The 25,448-nt window shown below is 45.6% G+C and overlaps 1 protein-coding gene across 1 annotated transcript in view; it reads right to left on the bottom strand.

Moving 5' to 3' along the window:
* Nucleotides 1-10,325: 10,325 nt before the first annotated feature.
* Nucleotides 10,326-25,448, bottom strand: part of GPR157 (G protein-coupled receptor 157) — a 39,464-nt gene continuing 24,341 nt past the window's right edge. The window contains exons 3-4 of the mRNA XM_036747273.1: nt 15,570-15,764; nt 10,326-14,286 (exon numbers count right to left, since the gene is read on the bottom strand). Of these exons, the coding sequence (XP_036603168.1) occupies nt 14,095-14,286; nt 15,570-15,764 (387 nt within the window). The 3' untranslated portion in view covers nt 10,326-14,094. The remainder of the gene's footprint in view (nt 14,287-15,569; nt 15,765-25,448) is intronic.

Raw genomic sequence — 25,448 nt, 5'->3', positions numbered from 1 at the left:
CATGTCAATTCGACTTTCCCAACATCTCTTGAATACTGTTCCTTCTCTTCTGACACTGCCACCACCTTGGTGCAGACCCTCATCTTCTCATGCCTGGATTGTCGAAATAGCTGCTGGTAGGTAGGCCTGCTTCAAGCCTCTCTCCACACCAATCCACCCTCTGTTCAGCTACCAAATAGATCTTTTTAAAGTGAGAGTCACTCCCCTACTCAATGTGCTGGTGGCTCCCTATTACCTTCAGATTTAAGTGTATTGATCAATAAACATTTATTAAGTACCTACTATGTGCCAGGTAGGACAGCTAGGTGATGCAGTGGATAGAGTACTAGGCTTGCAATCAGGAAGATTCATTCTTATGAGTTCAAATGCAGCCTCAATTACTCATAGTCAATAAAAGATTGAGAAAAGCAGACCTGGGGTATAATCTCAAAAACGACAGAATGGTATCTGTTTGAATCTGTTCAAGCCCGAGGCTGACTGTTCAACATCACAGTAGTACAATTCTATGCTCCAACCCTGATGCTGAAGAGACCAAAGTTGTTCAGTTCTATGAAGACCTATACCATCTTCTAGAAGTAACACCAAGAGAAAAAAAAAGATGTCACATTCATCCTAGGGGATTGGAATGCTGAAGGAGGAAATCAGAAGATAATTGGAATAAAAGGCAAGTTTGACTTTGGAGTACAAAAGGAAACAGGGCAGAGGCTGATAGAGTCTTGTCAAGATAACTCTCTGATCATAATAAACACTCTTTTTTAATAACCCGAAAGGTAACTCTACACATGGACATCACCAGATGGTCAATACAGAAATCAGATTGCAGTCAAAGGTAGTGAAGCTCTATACCACCGGTTAAAACAGGACCTGAAGCTGACTGTAGCTCAGACCACAAGCTTCTCATTGTGAAATTAGTCTTAAATTGAAGAAAGTAGGGAAAACTGTCAGACCATATAGGTATGACCTAAATAACCTCCTTTATGGATATGAAATAGAAGTGAGAAATAGATTTCAGAGATTAGATCTGGTAGATAGAGTGCCTGAAGAACTATGGACAGAGGTTTACCCTATTGTACAGAAGGGAGCAACAAAAAACATATCAAAGAAACAGAAGAGCAAGGAAGCAAAATGGTCTGATGAAGTTGAGGAAAGAAGAAAAGAGAAAGGGAAATGAGAAAAGGAAAGATGTACCCATCTGAACATAGCATTGCAGAGAATAGCAAGGAGAGATAAGAAGGTAGATATCCAGCAATACAGTGATCCATGACAGCTCTGAAGGACTTATGAAAAATGCTATCCATCCCCAGAGAAAGAACTGTTGGTGTCTGAATACAGATTAAAGCACCCTTTTTTTAACTTTCTTTATTTTTATTGACTTTTTTCTTGTCTATGTTTTCTTTTACAATATGACTATTAAGAATATGTTTTACATGACTGCACATGTATAACCTAAATGGAATTGCTTGCCTTCTCAATGGGGAGGGGAAGGGAGGGAGAGAATTTGGAACTCAAGGTTCTAAAAATGAATGTTAAAAATTGTTTTTACATGTAACCATGGAAAAATAAAATACTAAATAAAAGGAAAAAGAAGAAAATTAGAGATATCATGGGAAAGTTTCATACAAAAACAGGCAGGAGAAAAGGCAAAAATGGTAGAGATTTAATTCTACCAGAAGAGATTAAGAAGACGTGGCGAGAATACACAGATGAACTATACAAGAAAGATCTTAACATCACTGATAACCATGATGGTGTGGTTACTGATCCTAGAGAATGAAGTCAAGTGGACTAGTGGAGGTGACAGAATTCCAGTTGAGCTATTTAAAATCTAAAAAATGATGGCGTTAAAGTGCTATACTCAATATGCCAGCAAACTTGGGAAACTTAACCGCAGCCACTGCATTAGAAAAGATCAGTTTAGTCCCAATTCTAAAGAAAGGCAATACCAAAGATTGTTCAAATTACTGAACAAATGCACTCATTTCACAACAAGATTATGCTTAAGATTCTGCAAGCTAGGCTTCAGCAAGATGTGAACTGAGAAGTGCCAGAAGAGCAGACTGGTTTTCAAAGAGGCAGAAGAACTAGAGACCAAATTGCCAACATTTGCTGGATTATGGAGAAAGCAAGAGAGTTCCAGGAAAACATCTACTTTTGCTTCACTAACTACACCAAAGCTTTTAACTGTGGGGATCACAACAAAATGTGGCAAATCTCCAAAGAGATGAGAGTACTACTAGATCATCTTACTTGTCTCCTGAGGAATCTGTATAGAAGCCAAGAAGCAATAGTTAGGACCAAACATGGAACAACTGTTTGGAAAAGGAGCATGACAAGGCTGTATATTGTCTCCTTGTTTATTTAACTTATATGCAGAGTAAATCATGAGAAATGTCAGGCTGGGTGAATCCAAAGGCAGAATTAAGGTTGCCAGGAGAAGTATCAACAAAAACTAAGATAATTTTTTTGAGATTATATCCCGGTACTGCTTTTCTCACCCTTTTATTGACTATGAATAATTGAGGCTGCATTTGAACTCACAAAGCTGAATCTTCCTGATTCCAACCCCAGTGTTCTATCCACTGCACCACTTAGCCATCCTACTGGGCACCTAGCAGGTACATAATAAAACTAAAAACTTGGCAACTGGTCCCATCACTTCCTGGCAAATACAGGGGAAAGAAATGGGAGCAGTACCAGATTTTATATTCTTGGGCTCAGAGATCACTGAAGATGGTAACTACAGTCGTGAAATTAAAAGATATTTGCTCCTTGAAAGGAAAGCTTTGGCAAATCTGAACAGCACACTAAAAAGCAGAGACATGGCCTTGCTGACAAAGGTTCATATAGTCAAAGCTGTGGTTTTTCCAGTGGCATTGTATGGTTGAAAGTTGGACTATAAGGAAAGCTGACCACTGAAGAATCAACTCTTTTGAATTCTGGTGCTAAAGAAGACTTTTGAGAGTCCCTTGGACAGCACGATCAAATCTGTCAATACTTAAAGAAATTAATTCAGGCTTCTCACTGGAAGGTCAAATATTGAAGATGAAACTTAAATTGGCTACATAATGAGAAGGTGAGACTCACTGGAAGAGGCTGTGTTGTTGGGAAAGATTGAAAGCAAAAGGAAAAGGGGATGGCAGAGGATGAGAGGGAGAGATGGTGCCATGGAAGTGATGAATGCGAATTTGGACAGACTTTGGAGATACTGGAGGAGAGAAGGGCATGGCATGCTGTGGTCCATGGGGTCACGAAGAGCGGGACATGACTGAATGAACAACAACAACAGGTGCCAGGGAGGTACACTCTAATGGGGGGATGACAAGCAAACAAATATGTACAAACAAACTATACACAGGATAAATGGGAAATAAAGTGAAGGCTCTAGAATTCAGAGGGGTTGGGGAAGGCAGTAAAGGATGGGATTTTAGTTGGGACTTAAAGGAACATCCTATTTGGTTTTAGAAGTCCTTCGTAACCTGACCCCCTTTTACCTTTTCTGTCTCCTTATGCTTCACTCCCCACCCTCCTACCCCAACTACATAATCTGCAATCCGGTGACACTTGCCTCCTTACTGCTCCTCAAAGAAGACGCTCCTGACTCGAAGCATTTCCACCATCTGTCCGCCATACCTGGAATGTTCTTCCTTCTCATCTTCATCTTCCTGTAAGTGCCAGCTAATATCCCTCCTTCTGCAAGAAGCTTTCCCAGTCCTCCTTAACACTGGTGTTACGCCCCTGCCATTACTTCCAATTCGTTGTCTTGTAGTTTGCACGTTGTCTCCCCCACGTTAGACTACGAGCTCCATGAAAGTAGGGACTGTCTTTGCCTTCCTTCATTTCCCTGGCGGTTGTCACAGTGCCTGGCACATGGTAGGCACTTAATAAATTCCTGTTGAATGACTGACGCTAGCCCAGTGACTTCCATTAAGATATTGTCTCTGTCCCTGGATGTTTGGGCTCCATGAGAACTGGGCCGATGGAACCTGTCACCCACGTGGGCCATGAATCAAGCCCCTCCCAGCTGCTCAGACCCCGGTTAGAGGCAGTGAGGTGGTACGATGGGGCTAGGTGGCTCAGTAGACAGAGTATTGGGCCCGGAGTTAGGAAAACTTAAGTTCAAATATTGTCTGAAACATTTAACATCTGTGTGATCCTGAGCACATCACTTAATCTGTCTGCCTCAGTTTCCTTAACTGTAAGTGGGGATAATAACAGCACCTACCCTCTCAAGGTTCTTGTGAGGATCAAATGATATGATGTAATTTGATATACTGTGCTAGACTAGACTAGACTTTAATATGTATTTACAGAGTAAGTACTTAGTGAATAGTTCCTGCCTTTTGTCAGAAACCCCTCTTTCATTCAGTTCAATAAACACTGAATTCATCACATATGGTTGCTGCTGGTTTTCACTGAATGTCTGACCTTGGAGTCCATCTGGTCCCACCCAGACCCCAGAAGTATTCTCTTTACAACAGCGCCCTCCAGTGGTCATCTTGCCTTTCTTTATTAACCTTCTAGCCTGAGCACTCCCCTTCTGCAGGGGCAGGCAGCGCCTCCCACTGTGAGATAGCTTGGACTCCAAGCTCTGTTCTGGCTCTAGGTCCAGGGCCCTCTGCTCCTAATGGTGAGGAAGGCTTTCAGGTCCGCATTGGCCTGTCTGCAGCTTCCACCTGGGGTGGCTCCTAGGGCCAAGCAATAGAAGGAAGAACCTTCTTCCACATGACGGGTTTTTTTTTTTTTTGGACAAGCTATATTTTTGCAGTGGTTAACTGATTTAATTTCTTTTTCGAAGTGGGGGAAGGGATGAGTAGAAAAAGAGGGAGGGGGAAAATAGTAGAGGGGGAGGGAGGAAAAAGGGGGGAGAAGAGGGAAGGGGAGAGAGAGAGAAGAGAGAGGAAGGGGAAAGGGGGAAGAGGGAGATGAGGGAGGGAGAGGGGAGGAGAAAGTGAGGGGAGACAGAGAGAGAAAGAGATAGAGAGAGAGAGAGAGAGGGAGGATGTGCGGTAACAACAGATTTTATGAAAGCCAAGGATCCAGTATCTCAGATGGTGACAAAGGGTTTTTAAAATTATTTATATATACTCCAAGGAGGCATGATTTTGCTGGAGTGGATCCTCTCTGTGCAGATGTGGAATACAATATCCCTCTCTGTTTCCCCATGCTCCGATCTCAGAATGCACATCTGTAGGACATCTGCAGTGCTGGCCCTCCCACTCTACACTGGTCACTGGCCCCAGGACAAAGGTCCTCCTGAGGCTCCCTCAATACTGAGGGAGCCCTGAGCCTTGAGGGTGAGTGCTTCAAACATGCCTCAGCTTCCCTATAACCAGCTGGGTTCCAGGATTCCACTCTCCCCTGCCTTGACCATCAGGTAGGACCAAAGACTGGACATCATCTTTGCCAAAACTTTCTTTTACTTGTTTGGCACTAATCTTTGAAGCAACATTATGCTTGCTTCTGCAAAGGGCTTGCCAGTCTGCTGCCCTGTGGTTCTACTTGGGAGGCTGTCTAGGCTGAAGGGACCTTTCACTTTCTGCTTCCTCAAACCCATAGCTGACAGCCCCATCCCTCGTGCCCTCATCCTGCTCTTCCTGCCCCCTTGAACTTCCTGTTCTACATTTAACAACTTGCCCTTCATAGATCCATACCCTCCAAAATACATACTGCGTATGAGCTGTCAAAGTTTAAAACCGCACTAAGACTTTTGGGACACCCCATATCTTGTACTTCCTTGTATCTGTACATTCCAGAGACAGGCAGAAATCTCTGCAAATACACAGAGCAGGAGACTGGGCTCCAAGAAGCTGTAGCATGCGCAGTGTTTACTATGTTTACTACATTTACATTTACTAAGCATGCTTAGTAAAACCGTTTCTGTAGATCAGCTTAAACAGGTTTAGGGTAGCTGACAGGCCTCAAATCTGTAGGTGAGTTGGGGGGGTGTCTCCCCCAAACCAGTGAAGACTTCCCCCAGCAGAATAGGCAGACGAGAAAAAGTTGTTCCAACTGACATGAAGGTGGCTGAAGCAGACGCTGGGGAGAGCGCTTAGAGCTTGGTCATCCAACCAAGGCCAAGGCCACCCATTGCATCCTGGGCCATTGCCATTCAGCCTGACTTTTGTCCTGCCACTGGCCTGGACAGAGTCATGATGACTCTGGAAAAGAGAGGGAGGCCAATGACTTTTTGAAACTCTGCCTCATTTAATCTAACTCATGCACGAGTCAAGACGTCATCCTGTGATATCATTGAGCCTCTTCAGAACGAAGGATAAACAACAATATCTGTAGATGCTCCATTCCGATAGAATGTAGGTCTCTTGGGGGCAGGAACTGTTTTATCTTTGTATCTTTAGTGACAATCTATCTTGGCACACTGTAGCTGCTTAATAAATGCTGCCTGACTGACCAATGTATCTAAAACACGGCAGGCACTTAATAAATGCTTACAGAATGGAATAGGATCATAGGATTTAGAGATAGGAGCGACCAGCGCTTCTTAAACCACGCACGGGTGGAGGTCTCAGAAAATTCAGCAACAGTGAAAGAAACAGTGAACTGGTGAAGACCAAGAAATAAGAAAAGGGGTTGAGAGTGGAAAGTTTAAGAAACCCTAATCTAGATCAATCCCTTCATTTTACAGAAGAGGAAACTGAGGCCCAGAGAGGTTAAATGATTTCCCCAAGGTCGCTGAAGTAACAAGTGGCAGAAGATCTGCCTTTCTATGGGACCACTTGCCTCTTGTTCGGGGCATCCTTAGCAGTGTATGTTGGATGGAGCTTGATTGGGAATCAGGAAGACCTGAGTTCAAAGCCTACCTCAGGCAATTACTAGCTAGGTGACCCTAGGCAAATTCTTCCTTGGCCTGTAAAAGGAGGGATTGGGCTGGGGGGAGCATAGCTAGGTGGCACAATGGATAAAACACCAACTCTAGAATCAGGGGGACCTGAATTCAAATCTGACCTCAGACACTCATAAGCTGTGTGATCCTGGACAAGTCACTTAACCCCCTTGCCTCAAAAGGAAAAAAAAAGGAGGTTAGGCCTAGACAGCTGCTGACCCTCTTTCAAATCTCAAATTAGGTGATTAATTCCACCAGGAGAAAATCCTCTTTAGGTTTTAAGACAAATGACCACTCAATACCCACTCATCCTCTTTAACATATAGGATGACCCCTGGGTAATAAGGACTCAGGAAGCAAGAAGAAAATCGAGTCCTGAATCTGTCACCCACAGATTTCCTACAGCAAAGGTTGTCAAATGTCAAATGTCAAATCACCTGGTTTGTTTTTTTTTAAACCATTGACTTTTTTTGAGGGGGGAGGGAGAAACCAGGGCAATTGGGGTTAAGTGACTTGCCCAAGGTCACACAGCTAGTACATGTCAAGTGTCTGAGTCTGGATTTGAACTGAGGTCCTCCTGACTATAGGGCCGGTGCTCTACTCACTGTGCCACCTAGTTGTCCCTTAAACCGTTGACTTTTAAAGCCTGTTTTAGTTGTTCAGTTGTGTCTGACCCTTCATGACCCCATTTGGGGTTTTCTTGGAAGAGATACTAGAGTGGTTTGCCATTTCCTTCTCCAGCTCATTTTTCAGATGAGGAAACTGAGGCAAACAGGGTTGAGTGACTTGCCCAGGGTCACACAGCTCCTAAGTGTCTGAGGCAGGACTTGAACTCAGCAAGATGAGTCTTCCTGACTCCAGGCCCCGCACTGTATGCACTATGGCGCCACCTAGCAGCCCATAAGTTTACGAGGCACCCCAAAATGTTTTTAGTAACCTCAGATGAAGTTAATGAGGAAGCAACCTGAGGACAGGTAGTGTTAAATGGAGCCAAGAGAGACCAAGTTCAAATCTTCCTGCCTTGTGTGATCACTCCCAACCTCCAGGGCAGCCTTCCACAAATCAGCTTCCCAGAGTTCTGGGCACACTGTCTCTGCTCCCAGCTCCCACTGCACTGCCCACAGTTGGTCACTTTGTCTCTAGGGTGTGTGTGTGTGTGTGTGTGTGTGTGTGTGTGTGTGTGTGTGTGTCTGGCCCACCACGTGGAAGCCACAGGTCTGATCCCACAGCAGAAGGGGCTCTGCCCTCCTCTGCAGAGAATCAAGGCTGTGCCCATTACACATCTGTACTGCCAGTGCTGTGAGGCCGCCTGGGACCAATTCCTGCCAGGGAAGCTGAGCACTTGAACCCCATGTCCCTACAAATAATGCTGCTACCCTACCCTCTATACACACACACACACACACACACTCACACACACACTCCCCATGGGAAGGGCTCTCTGTTGCTGTTTTTCATATGATTAAGCCTTTCTTGTTTCCCTTGTCAGGAACAGGATAGGGCACAGAATAGGGCACAAGACTCAGACCCTGAGTTCAAATCCTGTCCTAAAGCACTTACTACTTCCAGGACTCCAGGCCTCAGTTTCCTTTCCTGTAAAACAAGGGAGCAGGGGTTGGACCCGGTGGGCCTCACAGCTCCCTTCCAGCTCTAAATCTGGGATTCTGCGAACAGGAGTGACCAAAGCATCTGCATCAGAGGGAGCTGGGGAGGGGAGGAATGCAGTGGATGGGAGGTGGGGTGGCAAGAAGACTGAGTTTAGGCTGGGCATGGTGACATAGACTTGCAATCGTCCTGAGGGAGCTGAGGCTGGTGGATCTCTTGCGCTCAGGAGCTCTGAGTTTCAGTGAGCTAAGCCTGTCTAGCGCCCACACTAACTTCTATATTAACATGGTAAGCTGCTGGAGAGCAAGGGGGCATCAGGTCAGACAGAAACAGAGCAGGTGTAAGTGCCTGGGCTGATGGCGACAGAAATGATAACAGCTAGTATTAATATTCTTATTTAAAGGCTTACAAATATTATTTCGTTTTATCCTTACAACCACCCTGGGGGGTAGGTGTTGTCTCCATTTTACAGATCAGGAAACTGAGGCACACAGAGGTTAAGTGACTTGCCCAAGCTCACCCAGTAAGTATCCGAGGCTGGATTTCAACTCAGATCTTCCTGCCTCCAGACCCAGGAGGCTATCTATTTCTCCACCTGGTTGCCATCAGAGAGAGGGTTGTCCAGCACTGAGCTGTCTCTTCACTTCAAGCCTGAGCAAGTTAGAAAGAATGAAGGGAAGGGGAAGGAAGGAAAGAGCTAACTTCTCTTCTAACGGTGTAAATTCTACAAGTAAGCGTCAAACATGAGGCCCGTACGTAGGGCCCACAACCCTCCCATGTGCCACCAGAACTAGATTCAAGTGTAATTGGGAAATATCTAACAAAATAAAATAAAACAATAAAATTAACAAAATAAAAACATAAAATAGAACATAGATAATGTTACTATGTGATTTTCCAAGTCAATAAAGGTTCACAACAAAACAGTTGGTAGAAACATTTTATCATTTGAGTTAACTTTTTTCTTGTATTCAAAAGATAGATCCAAATACTTCAAAATTTTTAAAAGTTTAGAGACTAGTTGAGGATAATATTGTATGAGGGAAAAAAAGCAACTCTCCAAACATCTCTCAGTAGCTTCATAAAAGTTGCACAACCAACCACGAGTGATAAAGGCTGTGGGTAGTGGGTGGGGAAGGGGCAGCACACTGAACACCTATGTCAACTTTACGTTACAGTACTGTGCATACTTTGTCACTAACTTTAACTTTCATAATTCTGTTTATTTTCCTGGGACAGTATTTAATATGTCGGCGTTTTGGTCCATTTTCTGACTTGCGTAAAGGTATTTTGAGGGGTATGCCTTTGGCATATAGGCTGTAAAATGAGCTGGAGAAGGAAATGGCCAAACCACTCTGGTATCTCTGCCACAGAAACCCCAAATGGAGTCAAGGAGAGTGGGCCATGATTGAACAATTATTCTATAGGCTAAGACTTAGCCGCTAAGTGAAGTGGGAGGCTAAGGGCAAATTCACTTTAGGTAAAAAATCACTTTAAGTAGCAGTCCACTTTGTAAAGCTCAGAACTGTCAGTATTAACATTACCTATTGTGTTTTTACTTATTTTGTTAAAATATTTCCCAGTTACACTTTAATTTGGTTCTTCACATCTCTCTTTTAAGGAACAGAGCTCTGGACCTGGAGTTAAGAAAATCTGGATTTCAACTGAGAGTCATGTTACCTTTGGGTCCTCAGTTTCCTTTTCTATAAAATGAAAGGGCTGGATTCCATGACCCTCCATGTCTGTCCCAGCTCTAAAGCTGATTCCCAACCCATCATTCTTTGTGCTGTCCTATCTCCCTTCCTCCCTGGAATCATCAACAAACATAGGAAGCCTTGGGGTTGTTCCCAAACATCCTTCCCTCCAAATACAACTCCCATGAACACATAGCAGTTTATTGAGTTACAACGAGGACTTTATAAAAATGTGTTTTCCCTGTCGTTGACGAGAGGACCCTGTCCATGCAGAAATAAAAATCATTTCTCTACAGAAACCATCCCCCACAAAGAAATAGGCATTTGTCTGGTAAATCGGTTAGAAAATGGGAAAGGATCAGAAAAACACTCCAAGGGGCTCCAAGCACCCTTCAGAATTTGTGTTTCAGATGAACACAATTAAGAGCACTTTGGCAAAGGGAGTGAAATCCACTGGAGGGGTGGCTAGCCCAGGGCTGCATCCAAAAGCATTGGGGTCATCCGGTCATTCTTCATGGCTATTCTGACCCCTGGAAAGGAAGAGATGGGGCAGCCTGGGTAGGTCTAAGCTGCAGACTCCATGAAGAACCTGGGCCATAGGTGGCAAGAACACCTGGTAAAGGCATATTATTTAGTCAAGAGGTTTCAGGGTTTTTAAAACCCTGCTCCCAAGATAGAATTACATTTTAAATTAAATGCTATTATACTCTCCAAGAGGGAAGGGTCACAGGGGCAGGTTTTGACTAGTTGCTGTCATCCCAGCTTCCCCACATCACTGCACAAAGGATGGGCCAGGGCTGAGACTTCCTGCCAACCTGCCCTGGGCATGGAAGGGGATGCCAGCATGCATTCCCTGCCCCTCTGCACACCTGGAGAAAAGGAATCCTAACTAGGGGCTTGATGGAAAAAAGGGGCTGGGAGTGGAGGGCACTAAAGGGAGAGGGCGTCCGATTAACATCTTGGTGAGGACCTCTGGGGAGGACAGAAAGGGCGGACATGGGTGAAACCTCCCTCCCTTCTTCCCTCAAGGGGTTGAGCTCTGACAGGGAGGCTCCTGAGCCGTAGGCTCCAAATGCAGGTCAGTTTTCAAAGCCTTACCTGTTGAGGAAAAGGGAAAAAATCATAATAATAAAAATAATAGCTAACGTTTATATCGCACTTACTACATACCAAGCACAATGCTAAGGGTTTTCCAATTATTATCTCAAACCTCACAACAATACCGAGAGGTAGGTGCCATCATTGTCCCCAATTTACAGATAAGGAAACTGAGGCAAACAAAAGTGAAGTGACTTGCCCGGGGTAACACAGCTGGTAAGTGTTAGAGGGAGAAACTGATTCCTATCCCTGCTCATTTTTCAGAGATGAAGGCTCCTATACTAGAACTCTAAGAGACTGCAGATATCATGTAGGCCACTAGGTGGCGCCACTGCGCATAGGGATAGAGTGGGCAAGCTGAGTTCAAAATCTCACCGGGACACTTTCAGGCAGCATGACCCTGGGTTTCACTTGTCTGCCTCAGTTTCCTAATCTGTAAAATGGAGGTAATGATAGCCCCCACCTCCCAGGGTTGTTGTGAGGCTCAAATGAGCTGATATCTGCAAAGCGCTTAGCACAGTGACTTAATACATTTAAAGATTTGGGGTTGTTCTTTTTTCATTCCCTGCCAAAGGTAAAAATTCAAACACCCACTCACTTCCATAAATGGAACTGTTTATAAAAGGAACCAAAAGTATTTATCGTCAACTCACAGGTCTCCTGTCTCTGAAAAAGTTTGTTACCAGCAAAACAGGAATCAAGATAACGCAGCAGGACGATGGTTTTTAATTCTGAGTATCAGTAAGAGGATGGGAAACATCCGGCTTCCTTTCTGCAGCGCCCACAGTCACCTGAAGGAGCAACCACCGTAGGCGAGCCTGCATTTTCACTTTCTTAGCCCCACTTCCCTGTCTCTGTTCCCAGTCCCATCGTCTCCCTGCAGGATCCAGGTGGAATACAGAGCACCAGCCTTAGAGACGGGGAAACCTGGGTTTGAAAAATCCCCATCTCTGTGATTTGTGACCCTGGGCAAGTCACTTCTGAGCCTCAGCTATCCCATCTGCAAAGCAGGGCTAATAATAGCAACTCCCTCACAGGAGCAAATGAGAGCATGAACACAGAGTGCTTTGCAAACTTTGACAAGCTATTATTAGCTGTGTTCCACAGAACAGGACGCAGTCTAACCTGGTATTTGCTGGAGTTGGTCCCACTTCTCTGGGAAGGGCTACTGGTAGCATAGTCTTAGGCCTAACTGGCTATTTGGTGCCCAGGGTGTCGGAAACCATTAAGATAACTAAGAGAGTTGAGGGGTTGGGGGAATTGCTTTCCGGAATTTAAAAAAAAAAAAGAAGAAGGAAGTTGGGCCAAGTGAGCGGTTACATCCAGAGAAGCTTATTCCCGGTCTTTTTGTCCCCTGAAATGTCAGTGGCAGGCCTTGGGGCCCATATCATCACTTCCCCCCAAATCTGCCAAGCCAGCAAGTCTATCTTTGGCGCTCAGCTCCCCTGCCCCGCAACACTCTGTGGTATTTTGGTATTTGTCTGGCGAGGGGAGGGGAAGGGAGAGGGCAAAAGGAACTAGCAAGTCATTTATTCATCTGCTTTCTAGATGGCTTTTTCCACCACACAAGTCAGTGTGAAGTAGCAAAAACCAACACAAGAAGGGTTAATGAACCAGATCTCAATTGCCTAAGGAAAAAAAGTGACTTTACTCTTCCAGCATTTTCTTCGAATACTATCCTCATAAAAGGGATGATAAGGGCCTCTAGGCTGTCTAGTTCTAGACAAGGGTTTCTCAACCCAGGGTCCAGCCCATGGATAAATGGGGGTGGGGGTGGAGGTGTCTGTGAATTTGAAGGAGGAAAGAAAATCACATCTTTATTTTCACTTAGCCTCTCACTGAAATTTAGCATTGCCCGCAATTACTTAAAAACATTTTTCAGAAAAGAGCTCCATAAGCTTTTCTAGGCTGCCATAGGAGTCCATGACACACAAAAATCCGAAGAAAAGCCTCTTCTTGGCGCAGCTCTGGTCAACTCTTCAAGGGGTCCGAAGCAAGTATCTGTGCCAGATATGACCCATAGGGTGTTGATGCTAAAGGCATCAACGGATTCAGGCTTCCCTTGGAGACCCAAAGATGACCCACCCACAATTAGGGGGATTGGTGAGCTTTGCTATGCAGGTTCAGGTAGCAAACAACTCCTGCTCTCAGTTGGAATGTTCCCCATCAGACACTCTCAGCTGGGGTTTTGCTGCAATCAGGCACCCAGAGACTTCCTAGAAATCTTTTGCAATTCCTAGGTTCTTGGACACTTTGTGTAAACAGAGGCTGGCCTTCTTCAAGTTTCCTGCCATGGAGTGAAGGTCTAGGATGGCTCCTGGGAATCATATGGTTGGGGGGACTCCATTTACCACCAACCTCCTCTCCCCCATGTTCTCTGATAGGGGGGGAGGTCTCTCAGCTCATAGAGGGGAGCACACAGTTTCAGAAAGATGAATGAACCCTCCCTGCTTGGCCAGTAACACTCATGCAGAATATCAAGTCGGTGAGTGAGACCCTGAGACTTGGCTTCCTTTTCTCCACCTACTAAGCTGTGTGTGTGTGTGTGTGTGTGTGTGTGTGTGTGTGTGTGTGTGTGCCGCAGTCAGAGGCTCCCTGACCTCCCATGGGGCAGGTCACATGGGGAAGCAGTGCCCAAGAGTCCCAGGACACAGTGGAACTGGCGCATACGGCCTCCACCCCCATGTTCGGGAACAGGCAAATGAAAAACCTATGAGCAGCAAATACACGCTCTACGAGCAACCCAATCCCCTGCCCAAAGTCACTACCCCCAGCAAGGACTCACAGCTCAAGGGGGGGGGGCATTCCCGGAAACCAGAAGCCACCCAAAGATTTAGGCAACAAGAGGGCTGGGGTCTATTTAGAATGCTGGGACTCTTCTGTCCTTGGGGGCAAGGGGCCTCTGTAATCGCCATCGGGATTCTCCAGAGAGGGACACAAGCGCTGGCAGCAGCAGCAACAGACAGAGAAGAGTCGGTCTCGGACCGCCTGGGTACAGAGGACAAACATGATGCAGTTGGCACCTCCTTGGAATGTGTTCCCGATTCCCTGCCAGGGCAGAAGAGGAAAAGCATTCACTCGGAGTTGGAAGGTGCCCTTCCAGATGTGGAAAAAGCAGGTCCTGGGCCCTGGTGATGAGCTGGATTTGCAGTGTGAAAACCTGGGTGCCAATGCTACTTATTACACAGGTGACCTTGGTCAAGTCCCTTACCCTCTCCAGGCCTCTAAGTTCTTCAATTGTAAAAATGAGGCGGTGATTGTTGCTTCACTTTTCAGTCATATCTAACTCCTCATGACCCCATTTGGGGTTTTCTTGGCAGAGATACTGCAGTGGTTTACCATTTCCTTCTCTGGCTCATTTGACAGATGAGGAAACTGAGTCAAGCAGGGTTAAGTGACTTGCCCAGGGTCACACAGCTAGTAAGTGTCTGCCCCGTAAAATGAGGGGGTTGGACTAAATGGCCTCTGAGAGATCCCATGATCCTTCCCATTCTCATCCCTCTAGCCCCAGAGTAGCCCTAAGTCTGTTCATAATTATCTTCCCAGGGACTTCAGGAGGTTAGGTTAACCCTCTCTAGAACAGACTCTTCCTCTCACCAACATACATCATCATCACCACTGATATTTCTATAAGGTCTGCAGAGAAGGAAGGAGAGGAGAGGGAAGGAGAGGAGGGGAGAGGAGAGGAGGGGACGTAGAGGGGAGGAGGGGAGGGGAAGGGGAGATGAGGAGGGGAAGGGAGGAGAGGGGACATAGAGGGGAGGAGGGGAGGACAAGGGGAGGTGGGGAGGGGAAAGGAGGAGAGAGGAAGAGAGGGGAGGGGATATAGAGGAGAGGAGAGGAGGGGAGGGGATGGGGAGATGGGGAAGGGAAAGGAGGGGAGGGGAAGGGAAGATGGAGAGGAGAAAGGAGGAGAGGGGAGGAGAGATGGGGAGGGGAAAGGAAGGGAGGGGACATAGAGGAGAGGAGGGGAAAGGGAGATAGGGAGGGGAAAGGAAGAGAGGGGAGGGGAAGGGGAGATGGGGAGGGGAAAGGAGGAGAGGGGAGGGGACACAGAAGAGGAGAGGGGAGGGGACATGTAGGGGAGGGGAGGTGAAAGGAGGGGAGGAGAGGAGCTCACCTCTCTACGCTCTTTTGGTGGGGGGGAGGTGAGGGGTAGATGAGACGTCCCCCTCCAGAGATGCCCTTGGGGAAGATCTACATATAACTGGCCTGGTGGCTCTTCGGGTCATTCCTATTTTTCCACTTTTGGATAGAGGACAGCAGTCCTGAACACACACACCATGGGAACTTGCTCAGTCTGCATATCCGAGGCAGGGCCCCCCACTTACATGTAAGACCACCAGCACAGGCGTCTGCACAGCAGAGGAGTTACAGAGGGTGAGGACGAATCGGACAGTGCTCCAGACCCGTAGGCAGATGAAGATGAGAGGGATGAGAATGAGCTTCTTATCTGCTACCGAGGTCCGGTGCTGACAAGCGTATGTCTCGGCCAGGAGGGGTCGGTACTCGGAGAGTGCGGCGTGCTGTGGACAGTGGACAAGCATGTTCCTGGTCACAAGGCCCTCCCTGGCCTCTCCCGCACCCATATGAGCATTCTCTCCCTCTTAAAATGAGTCCGCACAGATCTGGTATTTACCTAACCTGATACAAATAAGAACGGAAACCCTTTGAGGGAGAGCTATTCCAGTTTTGGTGTCTAGCATGGTGTCCAACATGCAGGAAGTGCTAGATCAAGGTTTACTGACCTGAATTAAAGAGACGGGAGGGAAGCAGAGAGCTGGGCTTCTGAGAACACCTGCTCTTTCCCATAGCCTCAGGAAGCCCATGTAAGGCATCTGGTGGTCCCCCCCACCGTCCCCCCAGAAAAGCAGCCACACGCGGGTAATACCATGTGCTGAGCCCAGCCCCTGAGGAACAAGGAGCTGGGAGTCAGCCCCAGCCTACAGTTGTGTAGGAAAACAAAACCGACCCTGATCAAGCTGCATCTGTTAGCCTGGGACCCAATGGAGGGTGGCTGGAGCGGGGGGAGAGATCAGAAGCTCTTTGAAGGCAGTGAATGTTTTACTTTTTTTTGTTTTTCCCTCCCCAGGGCCTGGCACATAGGAAATGACGGCAGTCCCACTGCTCCCTGGGGGAGGCTGGGCCCGACTGCTTGAATTCTAGAGTCCTGAACTCCTCTAAGGTTAGGCCAATGAGATGTCCAAAGTCTAGCACCAATATAGGGAACCCCTCAGGAAGGAAATGGCCTACCAGGCTGCCTAAGGAGGACTGAACTGATCCAGGAGGAAAAACCAAAGCAGGTTCAAGCTTTGGAGCCAATTGGTATTGAGATGGGTATAGCGGCCCATGAGTGTCTGAATTTCCAGTGTGGGTGAGACAGGGAGACCCAGTATTTGTCCTACCTGCCCCTGCCCCACAAGAGCTTATTAATTAGCAAAGTGCCTAGCACACAGTAGGCACTTACTAAATACTTCTTGATTGGCTCAGCTACTGGGAGAAGGCAGCTTGGTGCAGCTGCATCTGGAGTCAGAGGGCCTGGGTTCAAGTCCTGACTTTGCCACTTATTACCTCCCTAACCCAGGGCAGGTCCATGTCCTCACTGGGAGGAAGCTAGGACCCACTAGGACCTCTGCTAAGCCTGGATTCAAGCCCACTGTCCTCTCTCCATAATTAGGTGACCTCAATTTGAACTAGATGACCTCAAAGGTCTCTTCTGGTTCTAAATCTAGGCCTAAGGGAAGCTCAATGCCTGCCTTCCTTACAGCTCTCCCACCTCAGCCACAATTTGGGGGGGTGGGATCTGTGGTCACTTCCTCCTCTGCAAAGGAGCTCACCCCAAGCAGAGCCCCAGCTGAGGAATCAGGACAAACGAGTCAGGCAGAACTTCAGAATGCACTAGATCAGGGGTGGGGAACCTGCGGCCTTAAGGCCACATATCTGTTCTGTAAAATTTGGGTTTGGTCAAAAAGATGCACTTAAGGGCCTAGAAGGCCACATGTGGCCTTAAGGCCGCAGGTTCCTCACCCCTTCACTAGGCTCTCATGCAAAACGGATTCTTGTGCCTGGGACATTTATTTTTAACTCTTTGCCCTAGACCTAGTCAGGAAGACCAAGTTCTGCCATATATTTGACTGTGTGACCCTAAGCAAGCCCCTTAACAACTCAGGGCCCCCACTGATGGGGGTAGGAGTTTTGTGGTCTGCAGTTCCCCAAGAGACCCCAATAGCACTGATTTATGTGAGCCACTCCGTTGACTATTTCCAGGGTTTCCATGTGGATATTTCCTGGGAGAGGCCAGACTGAAGCACACCTGCGCCTTTCATCCTAGATTGGTCCTGATCACATGAAGACCACTGAGGCTCCACCTGACATGCTGGAGACCTTTCTCTCTCAATTCTGCTAAGCAGAGGACTCTTAGCTCTCCAACTTGGCACAGGCCCTCCTTTCTTCTGTCATACAGTTCCTGGATTATATCTTTTTTACGCCACTTCCTGGGCAAACAGCACAATGCCATTCACAAACAGGAATGATGGGAAGACCTCACCATCACCGGCACATCTCCATTCTATTTGGACTCGGTGCCAGACCTTCATGGGGTGGTGATAGTGGGGGCACCCTTGGGGAGTAGAGGTCTTCTTGTTTTAGGGGCCTATTAATAACGAATGAATCACTGAACAGACTTCTCTTATGTCATTATCTATTAAGGAATCTTGTATGATCTTAAAATATGGGAGACCCACTGATGGAAAAGAGTCTGTGTGGTTTCCAACAAACATTTCTGAAGCACCTATACTAGGGGTGGGGAACCTGAGGCCTCGAGGCCTTCTAGGTCCTTAGGTGCGGCCTTTCGACTGAGTCCAAGTTTTACAGAACAAATCCTTTTATTAAGGGGATCTGTTCTGTGAAGTTTGGATTCATCAAAGCACTGCACTTAAGGACCTAAAGGGCCACAAGAAGCCTCCAGGCCGCAGGTATCCCACCCTTGCATGGTGCCAAGTCCTTCACAAGGTATCAGGGAAAATGAAACAGATGCTGTGTCTAGGAGCTTACATTCTACCCTGGACTTGACCCGACAGGACTGTTCATTCAACAAGCATTTCTTTAACTACTCACCATGTCCCAGGCACTGTCCTAAACCCTGGGGCTATAATAACAGAAATGAAAGAGTCCCTACCCTAGCTTATGTTCTATCCATGGGTGGGGATGTGTATGCAAATAAGCACATGCAAATGATAGAAAATATATTATACAGAGTAACTATGTTGCAAGGGAACTAGCTTGTGCCGTGGATAGAGCACGGGGCGTGGAATCAGGAAGACCTGAGTTCAAATGTGACCTCGAACACTTCCCCAGCAAGTCACTTAATCACTGGCTGACTCAGTTTCCTCATCTGTAATACGGGAATCCTTTCCAGGGCTTCTGTGAGGATCAATTGAGATAACAGCCTTGTTGGGTTGACCAGACTTGACTCAACCGAATCAAATGTTTCTTGAAACAATCAGTAAATAATAAACACAGGGCAATCTTGCATTCCCTGCACTTGCATGGATGAAGACAGTCCATGAAAACCCTTCTCTGTTCTCACATATTGTTTAAGAAGTCAATAATACCTTTGCTACATGTACAAATCATTCTCAAAGATTTTATAGGAATGGAAAAAGAGGCAGGTGAGTCAGTAGGTACCGACGTCTCTTCTCTAGTCTTTCGGGGCCAACACCATCCACAATCTGGGCAACGGGCATTCCTCAGTCATGTGGACTTTCCAGCACAAATAGACTTTTCGAGTAGTTACAGACCTCTTCTAGAAGGTTCCACCAACATGATTGTCTAGAGAACCTCACTAACCACAGGGAAGCCCTCTTCAGTGTGGACTCTAAACTGTATCTTCCTGGTCTACGGCACCAACATACATTCTTCCTGTTTTATGTCCCAGAGATTTATGATCTAAGAGTTGTTGAAGAACGTTATTTTTGTGGATTTCTCTTTCAAGAAATCTTGGATGATTTGATGGAAGATATCGTGTTGGGAAAAAAAACCTTTAGGGAAGTGTTTTTCTCCACCAAATCAAATAAATTCTCATAATCAACAGACATCAGGCACAATGAGATTTCATATTGTCTACATCTTTCAGTCAACTGTGAAATGGTAAAGCTGTGACCCATCTTTGAATATTGCTTTCAAAAGCCTTCTTGTCCCCTACAAATGATCTCACTGAAGGTGCTTCTGTTTGTATACGAATGACTTAATAAAGATTTTATATAGGTGGGTGAGTAAATATAGAACTAGTTATTGTTTTCTTAGTTATCCCTTTCTTTTTTGCATTAACAATGTCTGAAATATTTTCCCCACACTATTGGTATTTTCCCTCTCTTCAGTCCCTTAGTATCCTCATAACTGTGTCTTCTTCTGCATAGATCTTTCCTAAATACACTTTTCCCATTCCAGCTGTTTTTCCCATCTTTATTTTTCTGAGGGCCATTTCTACCAGCAAGCACATCTGGAAGTGAAGGGAGAGTCCACGTGTGGTGGTCCTACTCTTCTTGGTAGTAAAAGTAGTTAGCAGTCATCGTTATAATTTTTTCTTCTTGGAAAAGTTCTTGTCTTCCCTTCATTTTCATCCTTAAATGCTCTTAGGATTGCTTCGCTCAGCTGGAATTCTTACAACGCTCTCTTTAGACCAGTTTGACCTTCCCCTGCCTCTCTCTTCTTTACCGTCTACTCATAATCATTCATCATTCATCTTCATAAGACTTTACGGAGAGGTTGTCCTGGGCAGCCATCTGTCTGTGCTTGGGAAGGAAGTCAAATTTTTGTCAAGTGTAGCATTCAAATCCAGATCTTCACAATGTCAGGAGAAATTGAGAAGGGCCTCCTCACACTGGGTGGAATCTTCACGGTGACCTTATGAAAGGAAATGGACAAAAGTGGCACAGGATGGGCAGACATGGACAGGTTGAGAACTGTACTTTTGGAAGGAACTCCCAAGTCAATGAGATAACAAGATGAATAATGGTAGCGACTACAAATTTATAGCAGTGGCTTAAATCTTCCCCCCCCCCAGTTTCCTCTCATGGTGGCAAAATACTGGAAATTGAAGGGATGTTCATCAACTGCGGAATGGCTGAACAAGGTGTGGTATGTGAATGGAATGGAATAGTATCGTGCTATAAGAAATGATGAACAGACAGATTTCAGAAAATCCTGGAAAGACTTGTATACACTGATACAAAGTGAAATGAGCAGAACCAGGAAAACATTGTACACAGTATCAGAAGCATTGTATGATGATCAACTATGAAAGATTCAGCTCTTCTCAGCAACACAATGATCTAAGACAAGTACAAAGGACTCACAAAGAAAAATGCTATCCATATCCAGAGAAAGAGTCGATGGTCTCTGAACATAGATCGAAGCATATTTTTTTCACTTACTTTATTCTTTCTCATGGCATTTTTCTCTTTTGATTTCTTCTTTCGCAACTGTGACTAATATGGAAATATTTTTACATGATAGCACATGTATAAACTATATCGAACTGCCTACCATTTTCAGAAGAGGGGAGGGAGGGAGGGAGAAAAATGTGGAACTCAAAATCTTATAAAAATGAATGCTAAAACTTTTCTTGACATGCAACTGGGGAAAATAACATACTATAAAAAAAGAAAAATAATATTGATGGTAAATAGCAGGTACTTGTATGGCACTCTCATGTTTACAAAGCGATTTACATGTTATCTCATTTGATCCTCATAGTCCACTTCTGTGATGTAGACACCATTAATTATCCCCATTTTACAGATGAAAAAAAATTCTTTAGTGCTTTCGAAAGTATGTTGTCGCAATACAGCTCAGAAAGGCAAGTGATTACTTATAATTAACACAGCTAAAAAGTGCCAAAAGAGGGGGAATCTGAACCCAGGTCTTGTGACTTCAAATCTGGTATTCTAGCCACTTTGTGGCAGCTGCCTGTCCTATGGAATATATCCTGATTAGAGCAATCAGAGCTCCTTTAAATACCAGAGTTGGCAAATACCGTCCTGAGCTCAGCAGGAAGCAGAGCTGTGGACAAGGAAGCCAGGCACCCCCCATGGAGAGAAGAGCTGAAGACTGCATTCAAAAGCCTTGACTTTGGAGGGGGCTTTCCCTCCACTGATGGAGATCATAGCCCTAAGTAAATGGTCTTCATGAACTGCGGTCTGTGATTTCATCCGTCTGGGGAACCTCTGGTGTACAAATGCCTTCTACTGATGTAATTTGGCCACTAATCTCCACCGTAAAGTTTTACAGTTTTCAGGACACTGAAGTCTTCCTGACTGCAAGTCTGTCTCTGTCTCTGTCTCTCTGTCTCTCTCCATCTGTGTTGTTTCCCTTCTCAGTACCTAGCACAGTGCCTAGCAAATAGAGGGTAATGGCTGTTAATTAATTACTGGGGTGGAGGTGGGGTCAGCTAGATGGAGCAGTGGATAGAGTGCCAGAGTCCTGGAGGTAAGAAGACTTACCTTCATGAGTTCAAATCTGGCCTCAGGCACTTACTAGCTATGTGACCCTGTGCAAGTCACTTCACCCTGTTTGCCTCAGTTTCCTCATATGTAAAATGAGCTGGAGAAGGAAACGGCAAACTGCTCCAGGATCTCTGCCAAGAAAACACCAAATGGGGTCACGGAGAGTTAGAAACAAATGAGAGCAACTGAAAAACAACAAATTAACCAATGTATTCACTAGATATAATACTAATAATAGAAGTCATATAGCACTTTAAGATTTGCAAAGCACTTTACAAATATTATCTCATTTACTCTTACAACAACCCTGGGGAGTAGATACTGCTATCTACATTTCACAGATCAGGAAACTGAGACAAAAAGAGGTTAAGCATCCTGCCCAGGATCATGGAGCTAGTAAGTATATGAGACTGGGTTTGAACTCAGGCCTTCCTGACTTCAGCACTCTGTCCCCTATACAGATGCCCACTTTATGAATGAGGAAACAGACTTAGATTCAACAACATACTCAAGGTTCTATGGTTATATACAAGGTTACATAGTCTGCATTTGTCAGTGGGCCTGAACCTAGGTCCTCTTGACTCCAATGCTGGTTCTCTCTCTATGATGCCATGGGGCCATGGTGCAGTGGAGAGAGAGTAGGATTGGAGAGAGAAGGCCTGGGTTCAATCCTGCCTCTTCTTCTTCCTGACCTTGGGGCGGGGGGGCATCAGTTCCTCTTCATGGGACCTCAGTTTGGGGTTGCAGGTCCTAAGTGACATTGAGGTCCCTTCCTGTTGTAAATCTATGATCCTATGTTTCTGTCAATTTTTTAGCTACAGCAAACTCATGAAGGATCATGGGATCACAGATTTCAAGTTCATACCCCTGGAAAAACTTCCCACCCTCTGGGCAGCACTGATAAACATCTCCAAAACAGGCTAAACTTGCAGATACATAATACAGTCCATGGCCAGGTCCACCTTTAAGACCCTTCTTCTGTTTTGAGAGCGCGCACTCCATCAGCACATCCTTTGAGAATTCCCTACTCCGTCTATTCCACGACAGAGCCCCAGAGTGGGTTTGTAAAGGAGAAGCTTTTGATTTGTCCCATCCCTGGGATTTCTTTGGCATAGGGAACTCCCAGTATGGGAACTCCCTTCGTTCTTGAGGATGGGCAAAACTGCCTGTAATGGCTACTCTTTTTTAAAAAAAGATTTTTATTTAAAAAAAATTATCAAATTAGAACCTGTGTCAGATTACATGCCGTCTTAGGGGGGTGAGGGGAGGAAAGGGAGGGGGAGAAAATTTGGAATTCAAAAACTTGTGGAACTGAGTGTTGTGAACTAAAATTAAAAAAATTATTAAGTATGTATATATACATATATGTAGATATGTAATATATGTACATATGTGTATATTATATATAATTAAAATTCTTGTAACATATAAATATAATCAAGTGAAATAAATCTCCCATATTGGCCATGCCCCCAGCCTCGGGTCTCATTCTGCATATTAGTATGAGGAAGGCCACATGCTATATCGTGGGTTTTCTGGAATTACGGTTGATCCTAAAGTATTGATTGGAATTCTTAAGTCTTTCCAAATTGTTGTCATAATATTAATAGATAACTTAGACTCTTCTTCAGAGAGTGGCCCGGTCGCAAAGAGGTTGAGTGGCTTGCCCAGGGCCACTCAACCACCATGAGCCAGCGGTGACACTTGAACCCAGACCTTCATGATGTCAGCCATCTTGTTATCATCTATCGTGTCACCTCTTTTTAGGAAGAAAAGGCTTAGGAGAGGGAGAAAAATCTAGTCAACAACCCAAATGGCTTGTGCCCTGGGTGTCCCTTACAACATGCTAGTGTGGGCCTGTAGCAGGAAAGGCCTGGTGAGGTGTGGTCAACTTCCAGGTTCAAGCAGAACGAAAGGTCTTAATTCTCAAAAGGAGCAGGGCACAGCCCAGAACGCTCCGGTCTGAAATACTGGGCACGGATTAAGTTTCCTGATGGCCATGGACAGCTGCGGAGAGCCTGGGTCCTCTCTAGACAGGACTGCGAAGCTCAGAGTACTGGGAACCAGAGAACTGTCACCGGCCTCAGAGGTCACCCAGCCCGACTCCAACCCGGAGCAGGGCTTCTGAGACAGCATCCGCTGCCTGATGCATGATCATTCAGCCCCTTCTGTAAAGCCCACCGGCAGCAGAGGACTCACTACCTCTCCAGGCAATCCATTCAAATCTGAGGCAGTGGTTAGGAATCCAGCTGTTTGGAATTTTCTCCTGGGCTGAATGGAAACCTGTCTATCTGCAGTTTCCACCTGTTGCTGCTATTTTTGCCCTCTGGGACCAAGCAAAACAAGCTGAATCCCTCTTCCATATGAAGCACGTTCCACTCTTGAAGACAGTTACTGTGTTCTTCCTGAGTCTTTTCCTCTCCAGTCATATCCGACTCTGTGACCCCATGTGGAGTTTTCTTGGCAAAGATCCTGGAGTGGTTTGCCATCTCCTTCGCCGACTCATTTAACAGATGGGGAAACTGAAGCAAACAGGGTCACATGACTTACCTAGGGTCACACAGCCAGTAAATATTCTAAGGCCAGATTTGAACTCAAGAAGATGAGTCTTCCTGCCTTCAGGCCTGGTACTCTGCCCACTACACCACCTGGCTGCCCCACACATAGTAGGTGCTTAAAAAATATTTAATTGAGCCTGTGCATCAAAATCTTCCCACTGATGTTTTGAACTCCCATGCAAGACTTTACATTCCTATTAAACTTCATATTTTAATCTTCAGCTCATTGTTCTAGCCTGGAAGCCTCTTTCTGGGGTGGGGGGAATCCTAATTCTGTTTCCAATGAATGCACCACCTCTCTCAGCTTCCTATCCCCTGCTAGTTTCATAAACAAGACATTCACGTTTAAAACAGATATAAGAGACCCATTGGCTTTTTTTTTGGAGGCAGTTGGGATTAGTGACTTACCCAGGGCCACACAGCTAGTAAGGGTCTGAGGTCAAATTTAAACTCAGGTCCTCCTGACTAAAGGGAAAGTGCTCTATCCATTGCCCCTCCCAGTGGATTCTGAACTCCAAACTTAAGTCACCAAGATTTGTGAACCTCCTACTGTCAACTGTTTCATAAGCTTTCAAGACTGAAACCTTTGTCCAATGCCTGTTAACTTATGGGGACAGAGACCAGGGTCTTAACTTCTCTTATCACAGCTTGTGCTTAGCTGGGCTTTAGATCCAGAGGACAGGACTGCAGGGCTGGTGGGATGAAAAAACACAATGGCTTTTTTTAAAGGTCCACAAACCTTCTAGGGAGCATGATTAATGATGGAATGGTTTAAAAAAATCTACCATTGGTCATCGAGCGTTAGAGCTATGTCCTGGGAGGTGCTGGGTTTTTTTTTCCACAAATGATCAGGACATCTTACAGTTCTTCCTAGCTAATCTTGCCAGTTTTCCCTTCCTACAGGTATCAATAGAATCTTCCTAATTAACTCTCCAGCTCAGAAACCTTCTCTAGCTCCCTACAGCTGTAGGTTAACACACAAAACTTCTCAGCCTGACATTTAAAGCCATACACAGTCTGGCTCTGTCCTAGCTTTCCAGCTTTATTTCACATGACTTCTCTTCACACCCTCGACCTTCCAGTCAAACAAGATTCCTAGTAATAACTTTCTGATATCATCCTGCCCTCTCCCCCAGGGCCTAGAACA

Source organism: Trichosurus vulpecula, chromosome 2, assembly GCF_011100635.1.
Source record: "Trichosurus vulpecula isolate mTriVul1 chromosome 2, mTriVul1.pri, whole genome shotgun sequence".
Lineage (NCBI taxonomy): Eukaryota > Metazoa > Chordata > Mammalia > Diprotodontia > Phalangeridae > Trichosurus > Trichosurus vulpecula.
This window is presented reverse-complemented; position numbering and strand designations above follow the sequence as displayed.